This window comes from Zeus faber (assembly GCF_960531495.2).
Source record: "Zeus faber genome assembly, chromosome: 9".
Lineage (NCBI taxonomy): Eukaryota > Metazoa > Chordata > Actinopteri > Zeiformes > Zeidae > Zeus > Zeus faber.
The window spans coordinates 17481523-17500727 of NC_137197.1; the positions used below are offsets into that span (position 1 = coordinate 17481523).

The following is a 19205-nucleotide window of genomic DNA, read 5'->3' on the forward strand; positions in this document are numbered from 1 at the left end:
ATTTCTTATAACTGAAGAACAGATCCAGCAGTCCAAATAACGAAGGAGCTGTATCCTTCAAGGCATCCATTAATCTTTTTATTGCCGTGGCACAGCTTAACTGCTGCGCTGGACCTGTTGCGGAAAACACAAGGCCGCAGGCAGGGCAGGCGGGGGCGGGGTGCGTCCAGGTCCAGCAAGAAGCTTGAGAAGAGACTGCGCGGGGCCATGAGGACGGCCAGGCGGGCCAGCAACGTGGAGGTGCCCTCCTTCCTCCGCCAGCTCGTCAAAGAGACGGAGAAGGTGGTCACCTTCTTCTTCAAAGGCGGCACGAGGGAAAAGGAGCCCGGTGAGGAGGACGACCAGGATGAGGATGACTCCATGCCGAGCCCGTACCTGGACCACCCGGTCCTGGAGAAGCACGTGTCCGAGGGGGGCTCCGAGCTGGGGCTGAACTACGCGGTGGCCAGCATGCAGGGCTGGAGGGCGCAGATGGAAGATGCCCACGCCTGCCTGCCCCAGCTGGGTGGAGAGCTGGCGGAGTGGAGCTACTTCGCTGTGTTCGATGGACATGCCGGCACTACGGTGGCACAGTACTGCTCCAGAAACCTGCTGGATCATATCATGGCTACAGGTATTGGATAATTAAATCACAAAAAATATTCATTAAAGTATTGGAGGATGTTCTCACGGTGTCCCATTTTTCCATAGCAATATGACTGTTTGCTCTAAAAAGACTGAGTATTTGAAGTCATTAAGGAGTATAATAAAACAACTGTCTTATAAAAGTGTTTCACGGGCAAAGGTTTACACTATTTTCCAATTTGTTGACAGTTGATCTTTACTGATTATAAATGTAAATGTCAAAGTGCTAGAAATGAACAAGTCAGGACGAGTTCTTTCAGATTAATGTCAAGGTCTTATTACGGTTTATGGGTAATTACTTGACACAATGAAACACACAAAGTATTTCTCCTCCAAGGTTTTAAAAAAGGATACAGATTTGTTATGTGAAAAGGACAGACACAGTCAAAGACTCTGGATGACTGATCTCCCCCAGAGCTCCATCTTAGGCCCCCTACTGTTTTCCCTGTAGTGCTACACACAAAATGCCATGGCTCAAGGACCTCCTCCCTCAACTATATGTATATTGATGGATCTCGATGCCCCACTATATCGCCAAGTGTCAAAGTGCCGCCCTCCCTGCCAGGAGCCTTGGATTGATCCTGGACGCCAACATTGCCAGTACAACTTTCTTGTACTAGCAATGTTGCTGCAACTGCCACTCCTGGTGTTACCGCTCTACAACATCTATAGGAAACACTTGTTTCTCAATAGAAACAGCGCAGCACATATTCACCCCCGGCACTAACCTGCTCACTTGCCTTCTGGCTGGGCGAATTGCCTTTCAGACCTCCGTAACACATCCACAACACTGCAGTCTATCAATGGAACACAAGAAGCGTAGAGCTCCATATTAACAATCGATGATGGGGTTCCAAACTCCAGCTCCATCGATGTTCCTCCAGCTCGCTTATTGCAGTTTCGTCGCTTCTCTACCCTAGCGCAGTGATGGAGCAGTAACCTTCGCACTCGTCTTAGGATGCCAGAAATGCCTCCCATGGTGTCAATGGACCTATCAATACTGTACATGTTACATCTGTATCCTCCCTCCAATGTACTCTAGAGTCTCAGATGATTGAATCTTGCATTTTTCAAAAGGAGCCAGGAGTTAGTTGTTTTCCTCAGAATTGCACTTCCAACAATTTACACTTCTTCACTTTATAGTTGGTATAGACATTTCTTAAATGATAAAGTCTCACACATACTATGTCTGCACCAAATATTCACTCCCAACCATCTCCCGCTGCCTTCAGGTTCTATGAAAGCAGGGGAGGACCCGGAGCAGATGAAGGAAGGGATCCGTGACGCCTTCCTCGCCATCGACAGCCACATGCACAAGCTGACCCGCCAGGACAACTGGGAGCGCAGCGGCTCCACCGCGGCGGCCGTCATCATCTCGGCGCGCTACGTCTACTTCATCAACTGCGGGGACTCACGCACGCTGCTCTGCCGCAACGGCCAGCTGGGCTTCTACACGGAGGACCACAAGCCCTTCAACCCCCGGGAGAGGGAGCGCATTCAGAACGCCGGCGGCTCGGTGACCCTGCAGAGAGTCAATGGCTCTCTGGCCGTCTCCAGGGCCCTGGGGGACTTTGACTTCAAGGAGGTGGACTGGAGGCCGCAGACCGAGCAGCTGGTGTCACCAGAACCGGAGGTGTACGAAGTGGAGAGGTCGTCCGAGGATGAATTTCTGATTTTGGCTTGCGATGGGGTGTGGGATGCCATTGGCAACGAAGAACTGTGTGCCTTTGTGCGCAGCCGCCTGCAGGTGTGCGACGACCTCAGAGATATCTGCGCACAGGTTATTGACCTTTGCCTCTATAAGGTAATTGGAGCCCAATAATTATGGATCTGTTTGACATTCACGGTCAAAATGATAATGGAATTAAATTCCCTGGTTCCCGGCCCACGAGCTTCAGTTGAAAAAGGTTATAGTCCAATAAAAGCTAACAATTGATGACTGATCATTCCAAAATATTCCATAATATCACCTTTTGCTGAACTTGAATACCTCCCATTTCATTGTCTTAGCTCGGAGGTTCTTTAAACATACTGTATGGAATTATGAATGGCGGGTGTTACGTCAGGAGGGCGGGGACAGGCTGGTCAGGACTGGTCCGGTCTGCAAATCAACTCTGGATTACGCTGGCGTGCTATGTAAACCGCTTGCCTTCCTAGGCCAGCCAGGATTTAGAGCAGCACGTCTTAACACAGACATTCCATTTAAAGTACTAGGAGAGAATAGCCCTGTCCTATAAATAGACGTATTAGTGCACTCCGGGACTTTGGGAAGGATAGGAAAAGAAAACACTATGTACGGGTTGGTTAGAACTTCCATTGAATTAATGACTCAGTCCGTGCAGATTTGTCCTTTGCAACGCGCTGAGCTCATATCCAATATGCCGTGCTCGGTCCGAAACATCCATAATATTCTGAATTTTATACCAAATTAAAGAACACCAACCAACTAAAGCAACAAAATAAAGTCCTAAATAGCCGTCCTTTAGTGGGCTACATCAAATCACACTGAAAGACACATCATCAAACTTGACCCCAAAACACACACTACCACAGTGAATTAAACCCATCTGCTGCTTTGTCCCCCACCACAGGGAAGCCTTGACAACATCAGCATCATCATAGTCTGCTTCCCTGGCGCCCCCAAGCTGTCACAAGAGGCACTGCAACGAGAGGCTGCGCTGGAGCAGCAGATCGACCTCAAAGTGGAAGGTGATTTTTATTTTTTTATTTTTCCCCGCCACAGAAAACGCACTAAACAATACGATCAACCTTTCCTGGTCCAATATGTATGCTCGCGATAAATCATTCATTGTATCTTTTCATAGAAATTATCCAGCTGCTGAGGTCCAAGGATGAGGATCCCGACCTTTTGTATGTGATCAAATTCCTTTCTTCAGAGAACCTCCCGGGGTTGCCACCAGGGGGTGGCGTCACAAGCAAGTAAGCTCAAAAGACCGTATTTAATTGGCAAATCAGTAACTCACAGAACTCCCTTTATAACCATCTCTGTTGTCATTAACAGACGTGACTGTATCATCTCTGCATATCAGAAGCACATCATGCCTCTCAAATCTCAGGAGCCAATGGTAAGCGTGTGTTGGAACAGCATGAATGTAGGTCAGAACTATGATGACATTCCATCCGCAGTTTGCAAGTGCATTGTTTTGTTTTTTTAGTTTTCCCAATCTGATGTGTCTGTGTTGGATCTGCTCAATAACACTCTGAAATGTACACGTTGAGTTAATTTAGATGAAATCAAGCTAAGACAACAATACAGCTCAAAAGGTGTGAGATATTTGCCCCGCCTTATTCTAGTCACCTTACATCCTGTCCTCATCTGAGGCCTAAAGGCTCCAAATTTTTACCAACCGTGAAATAATCAACTTGTTTCATTTCAGGACATTGAAGGATCAGAAGAGGACTCAAATTCGAGCTGATCCGACAGAAACTGACGAGCTGTACTTTTTCCGCGGTTACCTGCTCAATCTTGAGATCACGTCTTCAGATGAGTGACGAGATAGGGTATCCATGATTTCCACTTCAAGTCTTGTATACTATGCTTGTTAATTACCTAGGGTAGTTTTCTTAGTAATCAAACACTTATACTGTTGGAAAAAAAGTTTTATTTTGAAAAGATAGTGTATCAAAAACAACCGTGTTAAAACATTACAGTGCCTGTGTAATACTTCTAGACTTTTGTCCAAGAAATAAAGGCTTCTGTTATAAGGCAGCTGAATTTTCATGACTTTCATAAACATTGTACATACAGCACTAAGGAAAAAGCTATGGATGCATTTCCCCCCCCCCCAAAAGCAATAGCTCACGAGGCTACTGCATAACATATTTGTTTTGAAACAAAAAAAAACGCTCAGGCAACATGATTATTGGTTCAACATGTGCGTCGCAGATAAATCGTGCCAGAAATTTTCATGACGACATGACGATTGTATCTGTCGGTAAATAATGAGTTTGCATGATCCTGTGAGAAGGCCAGAGGTGAGATGGACGATAGGGCCCATGAAGCAGAGGAACAAAGGGAGAAGGAGAGGTTGAATGGCAGAGAGAGACGGACAGATGAGATCTGGAGGTGGTTAGAGAAGGAGGGCGCTCAGCAGGTTAGAGGACCGAGAGGCGTTTCCAAGAACTAGCGGATATACCTCAATAAATGTACCCCTTAGAGAGGTGGTGGAACACTTTTCAGCAATTTTAGTTTTCTTTGCCGACCATAAAAATAGCACTTTGTGCACTATTAGTCACTAAATCTGACTAATAGTGCACTAAGAGGTCCCTAAGAGTGTGTTTTGTTCATTTATATTAAAATTTGTAGATAAGGAAAGTGAACATGGTATTGAATTTCAAGTTTCTCAATTACTGTAAAGCACTTGTTATGATTGTTTTTTGTTTCCCTCCATCAATTTTTTTTTCTCTATGTAGTTAATAATAATAATTTAAAAAAAAAAAAAAAAAAAATATATATATATATATATATATATATATATATATATATGTATATAATAATCATATTTTTTGTATAGCACTTTTCATACAAAATGTGCAGCTCAAAGTGTGAATGTGTGAGCTAGTGTGCCTTAAGCAACAGTGGACCACAGCTGCACTGAATCCAAGGGCAAAGGGATAAAGGTCTCGTTGATTGCACTACACCTACAAAAGTTAAATATCTTTCCATTTATACTGAGATATGATCTGTTTTCTATTTGAGCTCCACAACGAATGAAGTGATCGGCGTCCTATCATGGCAGAGGGCTGAGGCCCGCTGCTGCAGTCATGGGTTCTGCAGAATGTGTTGCCAGGTTGTGGTGAGACTCAGCACCTCGGTATTAATTGACTCAGCGCAGCTTATATTGGACGCGGCGGCCTTCTCCTCCTCACCTCACTATTATTCCCGAACGCTCTGAGAAGTCGGATAATTCAAAATAAGCAGCTGTGGAGAGTAGCACTCCGCCAGGAAGGGAACACACGTCGGAGAAAGTGAAGCAGGAAGTTGGTGGAGGAAGAGGAAGGTGTGGAAGGAGAAGCCGCTTCACATATAAAAGGTGAGTGATAATGTTCTGCTTCAGAGAAGAAAATATATAGAATAATTCATACAAAATACGGAAATACCTGCCTATAGTTCTTTGTGTTTCAAATATATTTGAAGTGGATATCCATCAAATCGTCTGTGTTCGGTGGATTACACTACAAAATTCCAGAATTCCATTCAAAAGTGCGACCTCTTTCAACTTTCGGGTCAAGATGGCCACTTTCTTTTTTTAGAACTATACCTTCTTCTGATCGATTGATTTGTTTATTTCTCTTGTGCTGTTCTTTTTTGTGAATGTCATTGGCTATTGCTTATAAAGAGCCAGCCAAATAAATATGGGATTCATTGAAAATAGGAGATTTTGTAAACAAAATTATATTACGGATTAACACTTTACTAAGAAATGCCCCCAGACAATCAAAGGCAAAAGTGTGATGAAAATGAAGCTTAAGACCCAAAATTGAAAAGGAAAAACAAAAGGCTTGCCTGTGTTGGCCAAAGGTGAACCACTGCAACCTCCAGGAAGGAAGCCCCGGAGAAACCTGGTAATTGGGTTAATGAAAACACCTGATAAAGTCCTCCGTTAAGACTCACAGCAGGTTGGTGTGTGTCAGGGCAGGCTGCAGCCAGGAGCTCCACCACTTCAGGGATTGATGGAGCAAACTGATAGAGAGGTGGTGCATGGAGAACTTTTAGCAGACAATTGTTCCCAACAATATAACTGAAGAATTTAATAGGGCAGGAAATTAGTGGGAAATGTTTTATGTTAAGAGGATTAAAACACAGCACTTAATTCTTAATAAATGATTACAAACTTAAAATAAATGGATATGAAATGATTACATAAAAATATTTAACAGAATTAAAGTAGTTACAGCCATTACCAACTTGTTTTGGTCATATCTCGCCCGCAGTCATCCAGGATGCCTCTGAACGCCGGGGAGCCCGGGTACGGCAGCATGGCGGGGGCTGCGGCCGACCTGGAGGCCGCGCCACTGCTCGTCCCGGAGCCGGAAGCAAAGCAGTCCTGGCAGCCTCTGACCAAGGATGAGCTGGAGGCAGTGGCCGGGGGGTCCCGCTGGAGGAAGGCGCGGTCCCGCCTGGTGGTGCTGTTCTGGCTGTGCTGGCTCGCCATGCTCGGCACTGCCGTCGCTATCATTGTGCAGAGCCCACGGCCCTTCGCAGAGCGGCTCTCCTGGTGGCAGAGAACCGTGTTCTACCAGTTGCAGCCTGGCCTGCTGCTGGACCAGCATGGGGGCACTGGGGGTGTCGAGGGTGAGTGTGGTGCTCAGTTGTTTTTATTTGTAGTAGTATTTGGCTTTTAATATTTTTTTTTTTTCCTTATTTGAAGCAGTTCACATAATACACAAACATGTAGTCCCTCCAGAGGGGGGGAAATATATATATATATATATATATATATATATATATATATATATATATAAACGTTTTTTACTTGATTTTTTTTTTGATTTATGTAAAAATAACTTTGCAATGAGCAATATGAAATGTATTTTCGCTTCAATTGACTTTAAAATGTCATCACTTCTTCTTTGCAAAGCATCACATGTACAGTACAGTACATCTCCTCCTGTGGCGAGAGCATTAATAATTAAACTATTTATTTGGCCTTCCCAGCATTGTGTGCGCATCTTTCCTACATCAAGTCCCTGGGTGCCGGGGCCCTGATCTTGGAGGGTCTGTTCTATAAAGGCCCGTCTCCAGGCGGATCTGTGATGAACGAAAGCTTGATGACCCTGCCTCAGATGGAGCATCTGCTCACGGAGAGCAACAAAGTTGGTGAGTGAAGAACTATTTTATTTTTTTTTATTACGGTGAAGCAGAATGTTTTGTCCTCAAGCAAACAGTATCTTAAATTACTTTTTTTTATTACTGCAATTGTAGGCCTTAAAGTAGTGCTGGACTTCTGTGAACTGGACCTATCGAGACCGGTCTATTCAGCGAACAACACAAAGGTGTCCCCAAATGTATCAACAACAGAGCAGGTAAAACTGATTTTCATATCAAATGCTCATACTACCAATGCCTGCTGGGAAAGTTATAATTCGGCAAGATTGTTTCTTAAAAACATGACATCTTCTAGAAGTAGTATCTGCCATGTTATTACAGAACTCACTCCGGTTGTGGTTGGAGCAGGGTGTGGCAGGCTTTGCAATTTGTGACACAGATCCAGCGTATTCAGAACCGGTAAGATGTCAAAACAGTGTTTCTCGAGGGCTTGCATTTCCCGACTTCTGCCAAATAAAGAATCTTCGACTAAATTCTAGACTCTGTTGGAATGGAGGGCTGTGATGAAGGAGTTCAGCAACAAAGACGAGGAAAGGTAAGGGGTAACTTATTTTCCCTCTGTCGCTTGCATGCGCACGGATATCATTTTAAGTTTGTTGAAAACAAAGTCCCTGTGCTTCTCTGCAGGATTGTGGTGGTGAAGCAGACCGGGGATTCTCTACCTGTTCTCAACATTTCCAGCTCGGTTAACGACACCTTGGTGGATGTGGTGATGAAGTCAATTCTGCCTCCGTCCCATCGCATCATATCTTCATCAGAAGTAGCAACAGCCATAGAGAAGCACCTGCAAAAGGTTGAAGAGGATATTTGGACAAGTTGGATGGTAAGACCAATCACTAGTCTGTAGGGGTGGTCTATTAAAAAAACAAAGGATCAACCTACAGTATAACTCCTTACATCTATATAACTATGCATTTTGGCTGAGGAAAGTGTATTGTCAACTAGTTTCCTTCCATCTTTGGTAGGTTGGAGGCAAAACATCCAGTGCCTTACAGAAGTTACTCCTGGTGTTGATGATGACCCTGCCAGGGTCGCCTGCCGTCCAATATGGTGAAGAGATCGGCAATGCACAAGTAGGGTCCACGCTCGGCTATCTGAGCCTGTGAGGCCTGTCTTGCACAATCGATTTTACAGCCAATCCATTTTTCTGTTGTGTAGAATGGGTCCTTGAATATGGGAGACAGTACAGCGTCTGAAAATGGGGTAACATCGAACTCTCATGCTGCGAATAAAATTATCAACCATTGATCTTCAAACCTTAATTATCGAGCAGTCGTATGGCATGCGGTCTTAATGCTTTTTTCTGCCGTTTAGGGAAAGGATAAGTGGTCGGCTTTGGCCCTCTTCAAATCTCTGACTCGCTCTAAATCCAGAGAGGAAGCCCTGCTCTTCGGCAGCTTCACGTTTATCCCCTTCAACACCACATCGGAGTCACCCTCCGCCTCAAATTCCACCCTTGTTCCTCCTTCTCCCACATCTCTCCCAATCTTGGCCTTCCTGCGCTCCTGGGGCTGTGTCCGGTTCCTGGTTTTGCTCAACATTGGCCCTGACCCCCGTCATCTGGACCCTAACTGGGTCCAGAACCTCCCGGCGTCTGGAGTGTTTGTGACCAGCACAGGGATGGACCGCTTGGGCTCCGTCCTGCTGGACATGCTGGAACTCAAACCCCAAGAGGCCATCATCCTCAAGCTGATCAAGCCGGGAAGCTACTCTTAGAACCGGTTCCCTGGGGGCCCAATGAGGAGACTTGTGTGGCAGAGCATGTACTGAGTTATTGCGCGTGGCAGCATTGTACGTGGTTGTAAATGTGTGTCTCTTGTTTGGACCGTGAGTCCCTTCAGGCACACACTGAGCGACAAATTGTACCAGAGAATAATGAAAACTTAGCCTCAATCTTACTTCCGTTTCTCGACAGTTAGACAGCAATGTGAAGTGTTGGTAAAAGAACGCAGTGCAAATACTTTTGTATAACAAAAATATAGTAAAAAATATATACCTATTTGTCTTAATTTTTTTGCATCACATGGATCATACTGCTTCCCATACACCAGCAAGGCGTTGATACTAGATTCAGTTGGCACAGTTGTGAGAACCACTAGGGGGCGCTACAGCATCGCTGAGCCCTGTCATTTCCACCCTGAAACTGAAGTGTTTTGGCCTCTCCACTAGAGGGGAGTAGAGTTTCCAGGTTATTGAAAACGCCTTCCAGGATGGAGGCTTTTCAGAAGACTGTATTTTTTTTTTTTTTTTTTTTTTTGTCTTTCAGTGAATGACAAAGAAACTCTTGCTTAGTATCAGAATAAGCTTGATAATACAGCATGTAGAGGCTTTAAGCAGAAGGTGCATTTATTAGATCAAGACAAAAATGGATTGAAAAGGGGTAACAAAGATTTTTTTAGATTAGAAAAATTAAACTCGAAAGTTAACTCTATCCAACAACTTAGAATTGGCAATGATGTATGTGACTGATGACCCTAAACACATCTGTACATATTCTTCTAGTTTCTACAGCAAATTGTATACATCTCAATAATGGGAAAAGAATGCAACCTTTTTCATAGAACCAGTCGAGGTGAATTCCATTAATAATATATACCATAGGACTATTATCTTCCACTGTCTCTGGGGAAGCAGCTTAAGTTCCCATCCAGGATGAGGTGCGAGTGTCAGTTGAGGAGGAGAGAGCCAGCAGGATGGTTGGAATGCGGCAGCAGGGAGCCCGGACGAGATGGGAGAAGGCGGTGGAGCGCAAAGTCTCATGGGCTGAGCTTTGGAAAGCCGAGCCCCATCAAGTAAAATTTTGAAACAGGGCTGTCTATGACTTTTTACCAAGCCCACCCAACATGTTTTGCTGGTGGAATCATGGGCTTGCCCTCTGTGCCTGAAGAGAGGGACCCTGAAGGGAGGGCGCTACCGCTGGCACCAGGACCAAGTCCTGAAGGCCATAGCGGACACCATCTGCAGTGGGATTAGCTACTGCAAGTGCCTCCGCCCAGTGAAGAAGACTGTCGCTTTCGCCGGAGCTCAGGAGAAGCCAACATCAGCTGTCAGGACCACCTCATCTGTCTCACTAGCAACGGCACAATTCTGGGAACTGAAGGTTGACTTGGGGAAACAACTAAAGTTCCCGGAAACTGTTGCCACAACAACGCTAAGGCCAGACATGACATGGTGCTGATCTCGGAAACCTCCAAGCAGGTCATTCTCATGGAACTCACTGTTCCTTGGGTGGACCGCATTGAGGATGCCAACGAGAGGAAGAGGGCAAAGTACTACCTGAGCCTGTAGAAGTATGCCGAAGCAACGGGTGGCGAGTGAGGTGCGAGCCCATTAAGGTGGGATGCAGAGGGTTTGCAGGCCGGTCCCTCTGGAGAGCCTTCAACATGCTGGGCATCACAGGGGCCAGTAGATGAAAGACCATCAAGTTGGCCACCGAGGCAGCAGTGGTTGCTTCAATGTGGCTGTGGATCAGGAGAGGAGAGGTGTGGGTAGTGTACCTGGATACAAGCCGGGGCTTTATCAACCCAGCTGGGTCGCATGGGTGAGGGTGTCTGATTGTTGAAAGACCCGAAACACCCAATGACCCCAGGTAACATCACTCATGATGTGGTCAGGTGCATCACAAGATGATGTATGTCACACGTCTCCACAAGAGGCATTTTAACCATCAATAGCTTAAAGCAACACTACGTCATTTTTTTACATTATAATAACACTTCTGAATCATTTTGATGGTACACTAACTTGTAATATGGAGAATGGCACCTCTTTCATCCCCACCCATACCCCCGAATGCCTGTTCGTGCACTATGTAACTCCTTTGTTCGGGTACGAAACCGCGGGAAAAGCGGCGGGCCCAGCACCCGCAGGTTTCCCACCTCAGCCGGAGCACACCAGCCCTCACTTTCGTCGCGCCACGGGTTTGTTACTCACGTGTGCTGCCCCGGTTTTGGAACTGTTTCTGTTATTGAAACGTGACCGATAAGGTTCAAATTTGTCCGGGGACACAAGTTCTTTACGAACTCCGGAACGAGTTTAACGACAGTGGTGCACTCAGAAACTGTAGATACAAAAAGTTACATGATGCTGCTTTAAACATAACGAATCCCGTGGGGTGGATGGCATTACATCAGAATTTCTACAGAGCATTTGTGGAACAAGTGGTCTTTTTTTATTTAATTTGTTTTCAGAAAGTGTATCTCAACCACAGGAGATGACTACTTAACTATCTCTAACCCAACATTTTTCTGACTATTTCGGCCGTCGTAAGAATTGGCAGTCCCCTGAGGTGTCTTGGAGGCTGTGGCGTCCCAAGACAGCCCCATCGTATAAGATAATTACGAAGAGATGGTGCCAGGGGTCCCAAGAGAGAGAGCCCATTGCCAGGGGGCCTGGAGATAAGGTAGGTGGAATGTGTCCTGTGACCTACGTAGGGGAACAAAGTGGTCACCATTGTCTTTGGGCAAGCATAAAAGAAACTGCCGAGTCTCATTCAACAGAGAATCCTTCCGGCATGGTTCTCTCCTGGACTTCCTAGGCAAAGTCTGGTCTGGTGCTGTTCTTTTGTAATAAATCTATTATTTTACTCAAGTCAGCGCCAGCGGTCACTCCTTCTTCATCAACACACCAAATTCATCAAGAAACTACACCCCCAATCACAAGGTGTTACCGTAGGTGCTTTTGCCAAACGGCTTTAGTCAGTTTTGGACACTATCATAGACGTATCACAATCTAGGTTCATGAGAAATAGGCACAAATCAAATAATATTAGATTGGAACAAGATATTTTAGATTACTTTGAGCTCATCAGTGATAACAGTCTCATCCTCTTCTTACATTTCTACAAAGCTTTTCACTCGGTTGACCATAAATCTATTTTCAATTCACTAGAGAAATTTGGTTTTGGGCAGTATTTTAGCAACGCTATTCACACTTTATATGGTCATAGGAATAAACAGCGGATCAGACCGGGTTGCACAGTTTCAGTTTCAAGCCAAACACGTATCCTTTCCCTAAACGGCAGAAAAAAGCATTAAGATAGCATGCCATACGACTGACGGCTCGATAATTAAGGTTTCAAGATCAGTTTAACTCCTCATCACCCCGCTTTTATTATATTAAAACAAGCACTTTGAAAGGCATTACAGAGCGGAACAAAAGACTCTGCTAAGATATTTTGTGTCTAAATATAATTCATGTATTCCCTGAGGCTACTGGACTATACTTAATGTGAAATACTTAAAACTGTTATTCGCTCAATAACTAACATTCCTGTCAAAGATCCAGTGACATACTTGGAGATCTACACCAATAAGTATAAAAAACACAGAAGTACCCCAATCATAGAAAAAGCACAAAGGAAATTTAACCAGTGGCCTCTTGTTTGGTATTTGAAATGTAGAACATTAATAACAAAAGCAGATGGTATTTCAAGGCTTACCTATGTCCCTCTCTCATTACATCATAAATAATCAAAGACATAGAAATGCTACTTTTCAAAAAAATGTATGGAAAAACAAAGCACATTACATAAAGAAATCAGTTGTCATGAATACATGACTGGATCATAATTGGATTCATTGGATCAAGAAATTAAAAAAACAAATCCAAATTCAATGTGGAATTGTTTTTCTAACCATATTAGAAGATTATTTTAGTCATCACACACCACAACACATGCAGCGACGGCAGCCAACACACACACTTCAAATGGTGGCCGATGAAACTTTTTCTCTTCTTTTCACCCATCCTGGCTTGTCCTTCCTCCGTTGGGCAGCATACAGCGACAGGGACCACTTTCAAACGTCCACCGCTGGTCAAACGACGATGTTCTGCATGTTTTCGGTGGGGGTCCTGACTGATGTTACATGGAGGAAACCCCGTGTGAACACGGGGAACACATAGAACTCCACACAGGAAATGCCCCTTATGGGGAAATAACAGGCCGGAGCGCAGTGCCAACAGCCAACACCCAGGATCTTACGGTGTGAGGCAGCCGTGCGATGCACTGAGCCACCATGCCACCGAAATATATTATCTGAAATTGGTGGATTAAAATATCTATGAGTACATTGAAAAGATTCCCATTCGCCTTTCTAACTTCCATAAACAAGCACTGATTGCATGGTCTAGATGGAATAATAGATATATACCTTATAAAAAACAGACCTCTGTAACAATAATAACATTGTTTGGGTGAGTCCGTTATTCAAAAATAATGGTGTTTAATTTCTTTAATTTATTTATTTATCAGGAATTTGTTCAATGTTATAAGATACCTGTGACTCCTAAACATTCTTTGATGCCCTCCCCTCCGGCGTGTCTGGATTATTTAGGATTGTTTACCAGCTGGATGTTCTACTGATGGAGCCGACTCACCAGTTGGAAGTCTTCTTTGACTCATCTGGTCGCAAGAACAAATGTGAGATCATTGCTCTTTTTCAATGTAATATTTGTTTCTGTTTGACCTGGATTATCTTTTTTGGAATAATCGTGTAAAACAATTTATTCTGGGGGAAAAAAAAAAGTTTGGACTTTCCCGTTTAGACCAATTCTTTTTGGTCAACAAGGTTAAAGAAGATTCATTTAAAATCATTCATTTGTCGCTCCTGCCCGGCCAGGTCTTTCTGTGTTATACTCAAAAATTATATTGATTTAAGCTGTGCCTCCTGTCACGCCCATGCTGAGACTGTTCATCTGTTCTCCAAATGCATGCATACCCTTAATCTGTGGCAAGATATTTGTGGATTTATTTGAACTTTCAAATTGTACTGAAAAATGTATATATATATTTACGGATCCACACAATATATTAAATAGAGTATTTATAACCAGTCTCATTGTATTTTTTGCAAAGTTTTACATTCACAAAGGTCAATTTGCCAAAGCAAAACCTCACTTTTATGTTTCCAAAAAACAAATAGAGCTATACAGTATATTAAGGTTTTTGGAAACCAGCCAATAATCATCTAGATTGAGACCTTCTTGTATTATAAGAGTGTGTTCTGTAGATACTCTATCATTAGGAAACTTTTCTCTCCAAATATCTATCAAGTTAAATCTTTGCATGAAAGTAATTGAATAAGCACTTAAGTTGGTATTTTGCTTTGATCTGTCAATCACATTATCAAGAGCAATGTTAAAGTTGCCACCAATTAACAGGGAGGCATTAGGAAACTTGTCTAACCACAATAATAACTGCTGATTTATAGCGCCAAGCAAGTCTTTGTTTTCTGGTTTAACATTATATCCATAAATAATAGTGACAATTCTTATAAAGTTGCAAAATTAAATTACTTGGCATATACACCGATCAGCCACAACATTAAAACCACCACTAATATTGTGTGGCTCCACCCTCTTACCGCCAAAACAGCTCTGAGGCATGGACTCCAGTGTAGCCCGTTGCCGGTTCACCGGTTGTCCTTCCTTGGACCACTTTTGGTAGGTACTAACCACTGCATACCGGGAACAAGAACTGCCGTTTTGGAGATGCTCTGACCCAGTCGTCTAGCCATCACAATTTGGCCCTTGTCAGAGTCGCTCAGATCCTTACGCTTGACCATTTTTCTTGCTTCCAACACATCAACTTCAAGAACTGACTGTTCACTTGCTGCCTGATATATCCCACCCCTTGACAGGTGCCATTGGAAAGAGATGAGCAATGTCATTCCCTTCACCTGTCAGTGGTTTTTCAATGCTGCGGCTGAACATGTACAATGACCTTTTACATCAACACCTGAGTGTAGTATATTACTTATAAAATTGTTTTTCAATATACCCACACCTGCTGAACGTACTGACCCATGTGAGAGCCAGATTTCGTTTCGCCACTGCAGAATGAGTCCCTTGGAAAAATAAAAACAATCAGTTTTGTATCGCTTTGCAAACAACAATAAGGCATTGCACTTCCTGGCAATAAGAGAAACAAAATATAAAGACAATGAATGAACAACAACATCAATGAATACTGTAACTAGACCATTAGTCGCAACTAACTTACAAACAAAGTATTTGCAAAAAGCATCGATAACTGCACCATTTCCAGTCACAACCATGTGAATATTAAAGCAAAAGTGAGGCAGCCGCTACACCCCTTTAGTATAAAGGATTGTAAGAATAAAGACAACATTTAGAAAAAACAAGTGTATTGGGATTTTACCCCAGCTAGGGAAGAGTGTAGTGCCCATACCAACCCTTTTCATGCTCCCCTGGTCTGAAAAGGGGGCTGAGATTATAGAGTCCCAGAAGAATATTCAACATCTTTAAAGCCATTATATAAAAAGTGCTTTCCACCCTTGAACTTGTATTTCCACATCAGAGAAAATGTCAACTCACTTACGTTGAGTCAACTACAAGAGTGCTCAGGTACGTCAGCATAACTCAACTTCAGTCCATCCAGTGTAGAAACAAACAAAATAAAAAAGTACACGTCAATTACTTGAATGCAAGGCTTAACAATTTTCTCTAATCATCTGTTCTCCTATAGCCTCACATCGGTTTCCGTATTACGATGGGGCTGAATGAAAAAATCCCATTATTTTTCAACAAAAACCGCATCCTTCCAAAGAGAAAGCCGCCTTCCCCTCCTTTTTGGGGTGGCTTCCACAGCCCAACCACAACTTCTACCGATTTCCCCTGTGGACTCTGCAGAGGCCTCCACCAAAGCCCAGGCCATTATCACACAGGAACCGAGGCTTTTTGGCTGCTGCCCAGACCGCCGCTCTGTGAATCCCGGGATGAGAACTTGATAAGGATGCTTCTGTGATCCGCGACTCGAGTCTCGATGTGCTTTTTCTCTTGCTCTGAGGCTGATGACTGAGTTGCTCAAAGTCGCTCCATGAAAGGAGACGCGAAACAGAGCTTCTTGAAAACGCTGGTCGTCATGACCAGGAACCTGCGAGCGATGGCCGACGACCATCGTGTTGTCTGTGGTGTCTCCATTAAAAGTTTTAAAGTTTCTACTACTGTGGTGTTTGACATCAAGTTTTACGACCTTTTATCAGCCCCTACTGTCCTGGCTTATGGGAGCGGTTTAAATGTTTTTTGCATTGTTGTGTGGATGGAGGTTTTTCTTTTTAAACAGATAGAAACGCGTTACATGCATGGAACATCATTTTAGTCAATATTAAATTTATAAATAAATGATTACAGAAATGATTATGTCTATGACATAAATTCTGAAATAAATAAATGAGGCGTTAAATAATTAAAAATATAAATCAATGTAAATATCAGTGGGCTGACCCTTGCACTGTACCGGAACAGCTGACGGACATGGTGTACAGGGTGCGCTGGTCAAGAGGAACCGGGTGGTGGCCCTCCACCTGGCTCCAACCCAGGAAGTATAGGGAGCTGAGGGCCAGCTCTGAGCAATCGCTCCTACCACTGTTGCGTAGAAGAACGGCAACGGCAGCGCCAGTCCAGCTCCCCCTCTCTCCGCCGACTCTGAATCCGTGCGATAACCACGCCCTGTTCGTTTGCATATAACAGAGGGAAATAAAAAGAGATGGGAAATAAATGTGGCATTAGGAAATAAAAGTCCCCTGAAATAAATAAATGTGGAATTATGAAATAAAACTCCCCTGAAATAAATAAAAGTATTCTTTTGAAAATGTCCTCTTTTAAATTAAAAACTCTTTATTTATTTATTGAGCTATGTTTAATCATTCATTCACGTATTTTTTGCCTCATTTATTTATTTTAGCGTTTATTTCAAAGACATATTGATTTATTTCATAGCCATATATATTTATGTATTTATTTAATATGAACAAAAATGGCGTTTGATAGAATGTGTGGACGAGTCCCTGCATGATGACAATTCTCCATCTGCAATATTCGCAGTTGATTCCATCAACCTTTCTACAGTAATTACAAGCCTACTAGCCGTTGAAATGCTATATTCCTAACTATGGGTGAGGTTGATCTGCAGCTTTACACTATGATGTGCATCTGCTGTCTTCAAATTGGTATAATACATGAATTGAACTTCAACTGAACATTCCATATCGCAACACCTATCAATCATCCTGTAGGTGGTGGCTTCATCACAGATGCCCACAATGATGGAAGCGATCGAAAGCCCCCTCTCCCAGAAGTTCCTTGCGCATTGCAACACTGAGCCATGACAGCAATTTTGCACATGATGAAGGGCAGATTATCTTTTCCCTCCTATGATGCATTTCCTTCGGACTGATGGTTCAAGATTAACGGTACACTTGCACCCCTTCTCATGTGGTGTGACTTGCAGTGAGGACATTTAAGTAATTTCTTTAAAACGCACATGGTGTTACAAAGAATTGAGTATTTAACCAAATATATAATATTTACATTTTTTATAGAGATTGCTACTGAAATCAAAAATAACATTGAATGATGAATGGAAGCTGATTAAAATGTGGAACGGGGAACTGTTTTGAATTAAATCATGCAAAATAACTATAGATGAAAAATACAAAGATTTCACTGCAGGCAAAAGAGAAGTTAATGAGAGTTAAATGTGCGTATAGTAAAGGCGTTGTGGCATGAGAAAAAAACATTCTATTTATAGTACCAGCATGTTGACATATCCTTAAGTCATGGATTAATCTTTGTTTGATAAAGTGTATCACTGACAAACACTTTCTGCCGTTGGGTTGTATTGTAATCAGCGACATAGTTTCAATATTTGCTCTTGAGAACTGGCCCTGAGGACGCTGTGATAGGGACAATAGAAAGGCCGAAAAGACTGTTTGCTTCTCAAAGAAAAACACTTTATTCTGTTTATCCTGTCCCATTCTTGCTTCACTTGTATGTTAACAGAGAGCCATTGTTAGTGTGTGTGTATGTGCGCGCAACCTTCATTCAATAACCCAACTTGAGATGGAGTGCGGCACTTTTATTTATGTTTTTGGGGTTTTCAGTAAATGTTAGAACATATGAAATATATCAACATTTGAACGTGCACGTGGACATCTGTCAACACTTCCACAATTTCCAACTTTTTTTAAATTAATCTTTTTTTACACATGTACAGGAGGAAGTGAGAATTCCATTTTTTATTTTATTTTTTAAACCTTGATTTTCTTCATTTCTGCATTCATTCTGAGCAACTACAAAACAAAATCATGAATACCCTCAAAGAATAACAAAATGTGCAAGTGGCAAGAAAAAAAACGGGGGTGACTTAACCCTCATGCAGGATCGGCACAACGTCAAATACCAACACACTGCAGTCTGCACTGCCAGTACACACAAACCAAACAACAGACACAGGTTTTAGCATCAGAGAATAAGAATACAGACATTTCGTGGCATCTTCACGTTGAATCGAAAGACCATTTACTCTTAAATTACATTTTGCAGCAAACTTTTTTTCCCACGGCAAAATCGGCATGCGGCAGCTCTTGGGCGTCCCTCACACAAGCATTCAGAAACGGACAGGTAGGTTAGAGAGGAAGAACATCCGTGCTATACGGTGAGCTACTGTGCCTAATTATCCTCGTGGTGTATATCTTTCGGTCCACTAAGAAATGTTTATTTTTCCTTCAATTTGAAAAAGATTGACCCTGACAGGTTATTGCTCCCCCTGCCAAAAGTGTCACTCAGTTTGAAATATTACAGGAAGAGCTTCACCAAAGTGCATATAATCATACTTGACAGCATTATCAGTTTATGGACATGATTCATTGTGTACCTTGAGGAATTCATTTTCTTTTGCATCCAAAAATAGTCCTGGATCAATGGAATT

General features: G+C 43.0%; 2 protein-coding genes across 2 annotated transcripts; both read left to right on the forward strand.

Annotated features, from left to right (window-relative positions):
- Positions 1 to 207: 207 nt before the first annotated feature.
- On the forward strand, positions 208 to 4061 carry ppm1na (protein phosphatase, Mg2+/Mn2+ dependent, 1Na (putative); the record flags this gene model as incomplete). Its single annotated transcript, XM_080006643.1, has 6 exons — positions 208 to 613; positions 1857 to 2428; positions 3216 to 3333; positions 3450 to 3564; positions 3647 to 3710; positions 4023 to 4061. 6 exons carry the CDS (start codon positions 208 to 210, stop codon positions 4059 to 4061), a joined length of 1314 nt encoding a protein of 437 aa, XP_079862769.1.
- A 2527-nt stretch (positions 4062 to 6588) lies between these two features.
- Positions 6589 to 9190, forward strand: LOC307234781 (amino acid transporter heavy chain SLC3A2; the record flags this gene model as incomplete). The annotated part of the gene is made up of 8 exons (XM_080006644.1): positions 6589 to 6940; positions 7304 to 7465; positions 7571 to 7671; positions 7796 to 7873; positions 7954 to 8009; positions 8102 to 8297; positions 8440 to 8547; positions 8789 to 9190. The coding sequence occupies 8 exons, from the start codon at positions 6589 to 6591 to the stop codon at positions 9188 to 9190; spliced, it is 1455 nt and encodes a 484-aa protein (XP_079862770.1).
- Positions 9191 to 19205: the final 10015 nt, after the last annotated feature.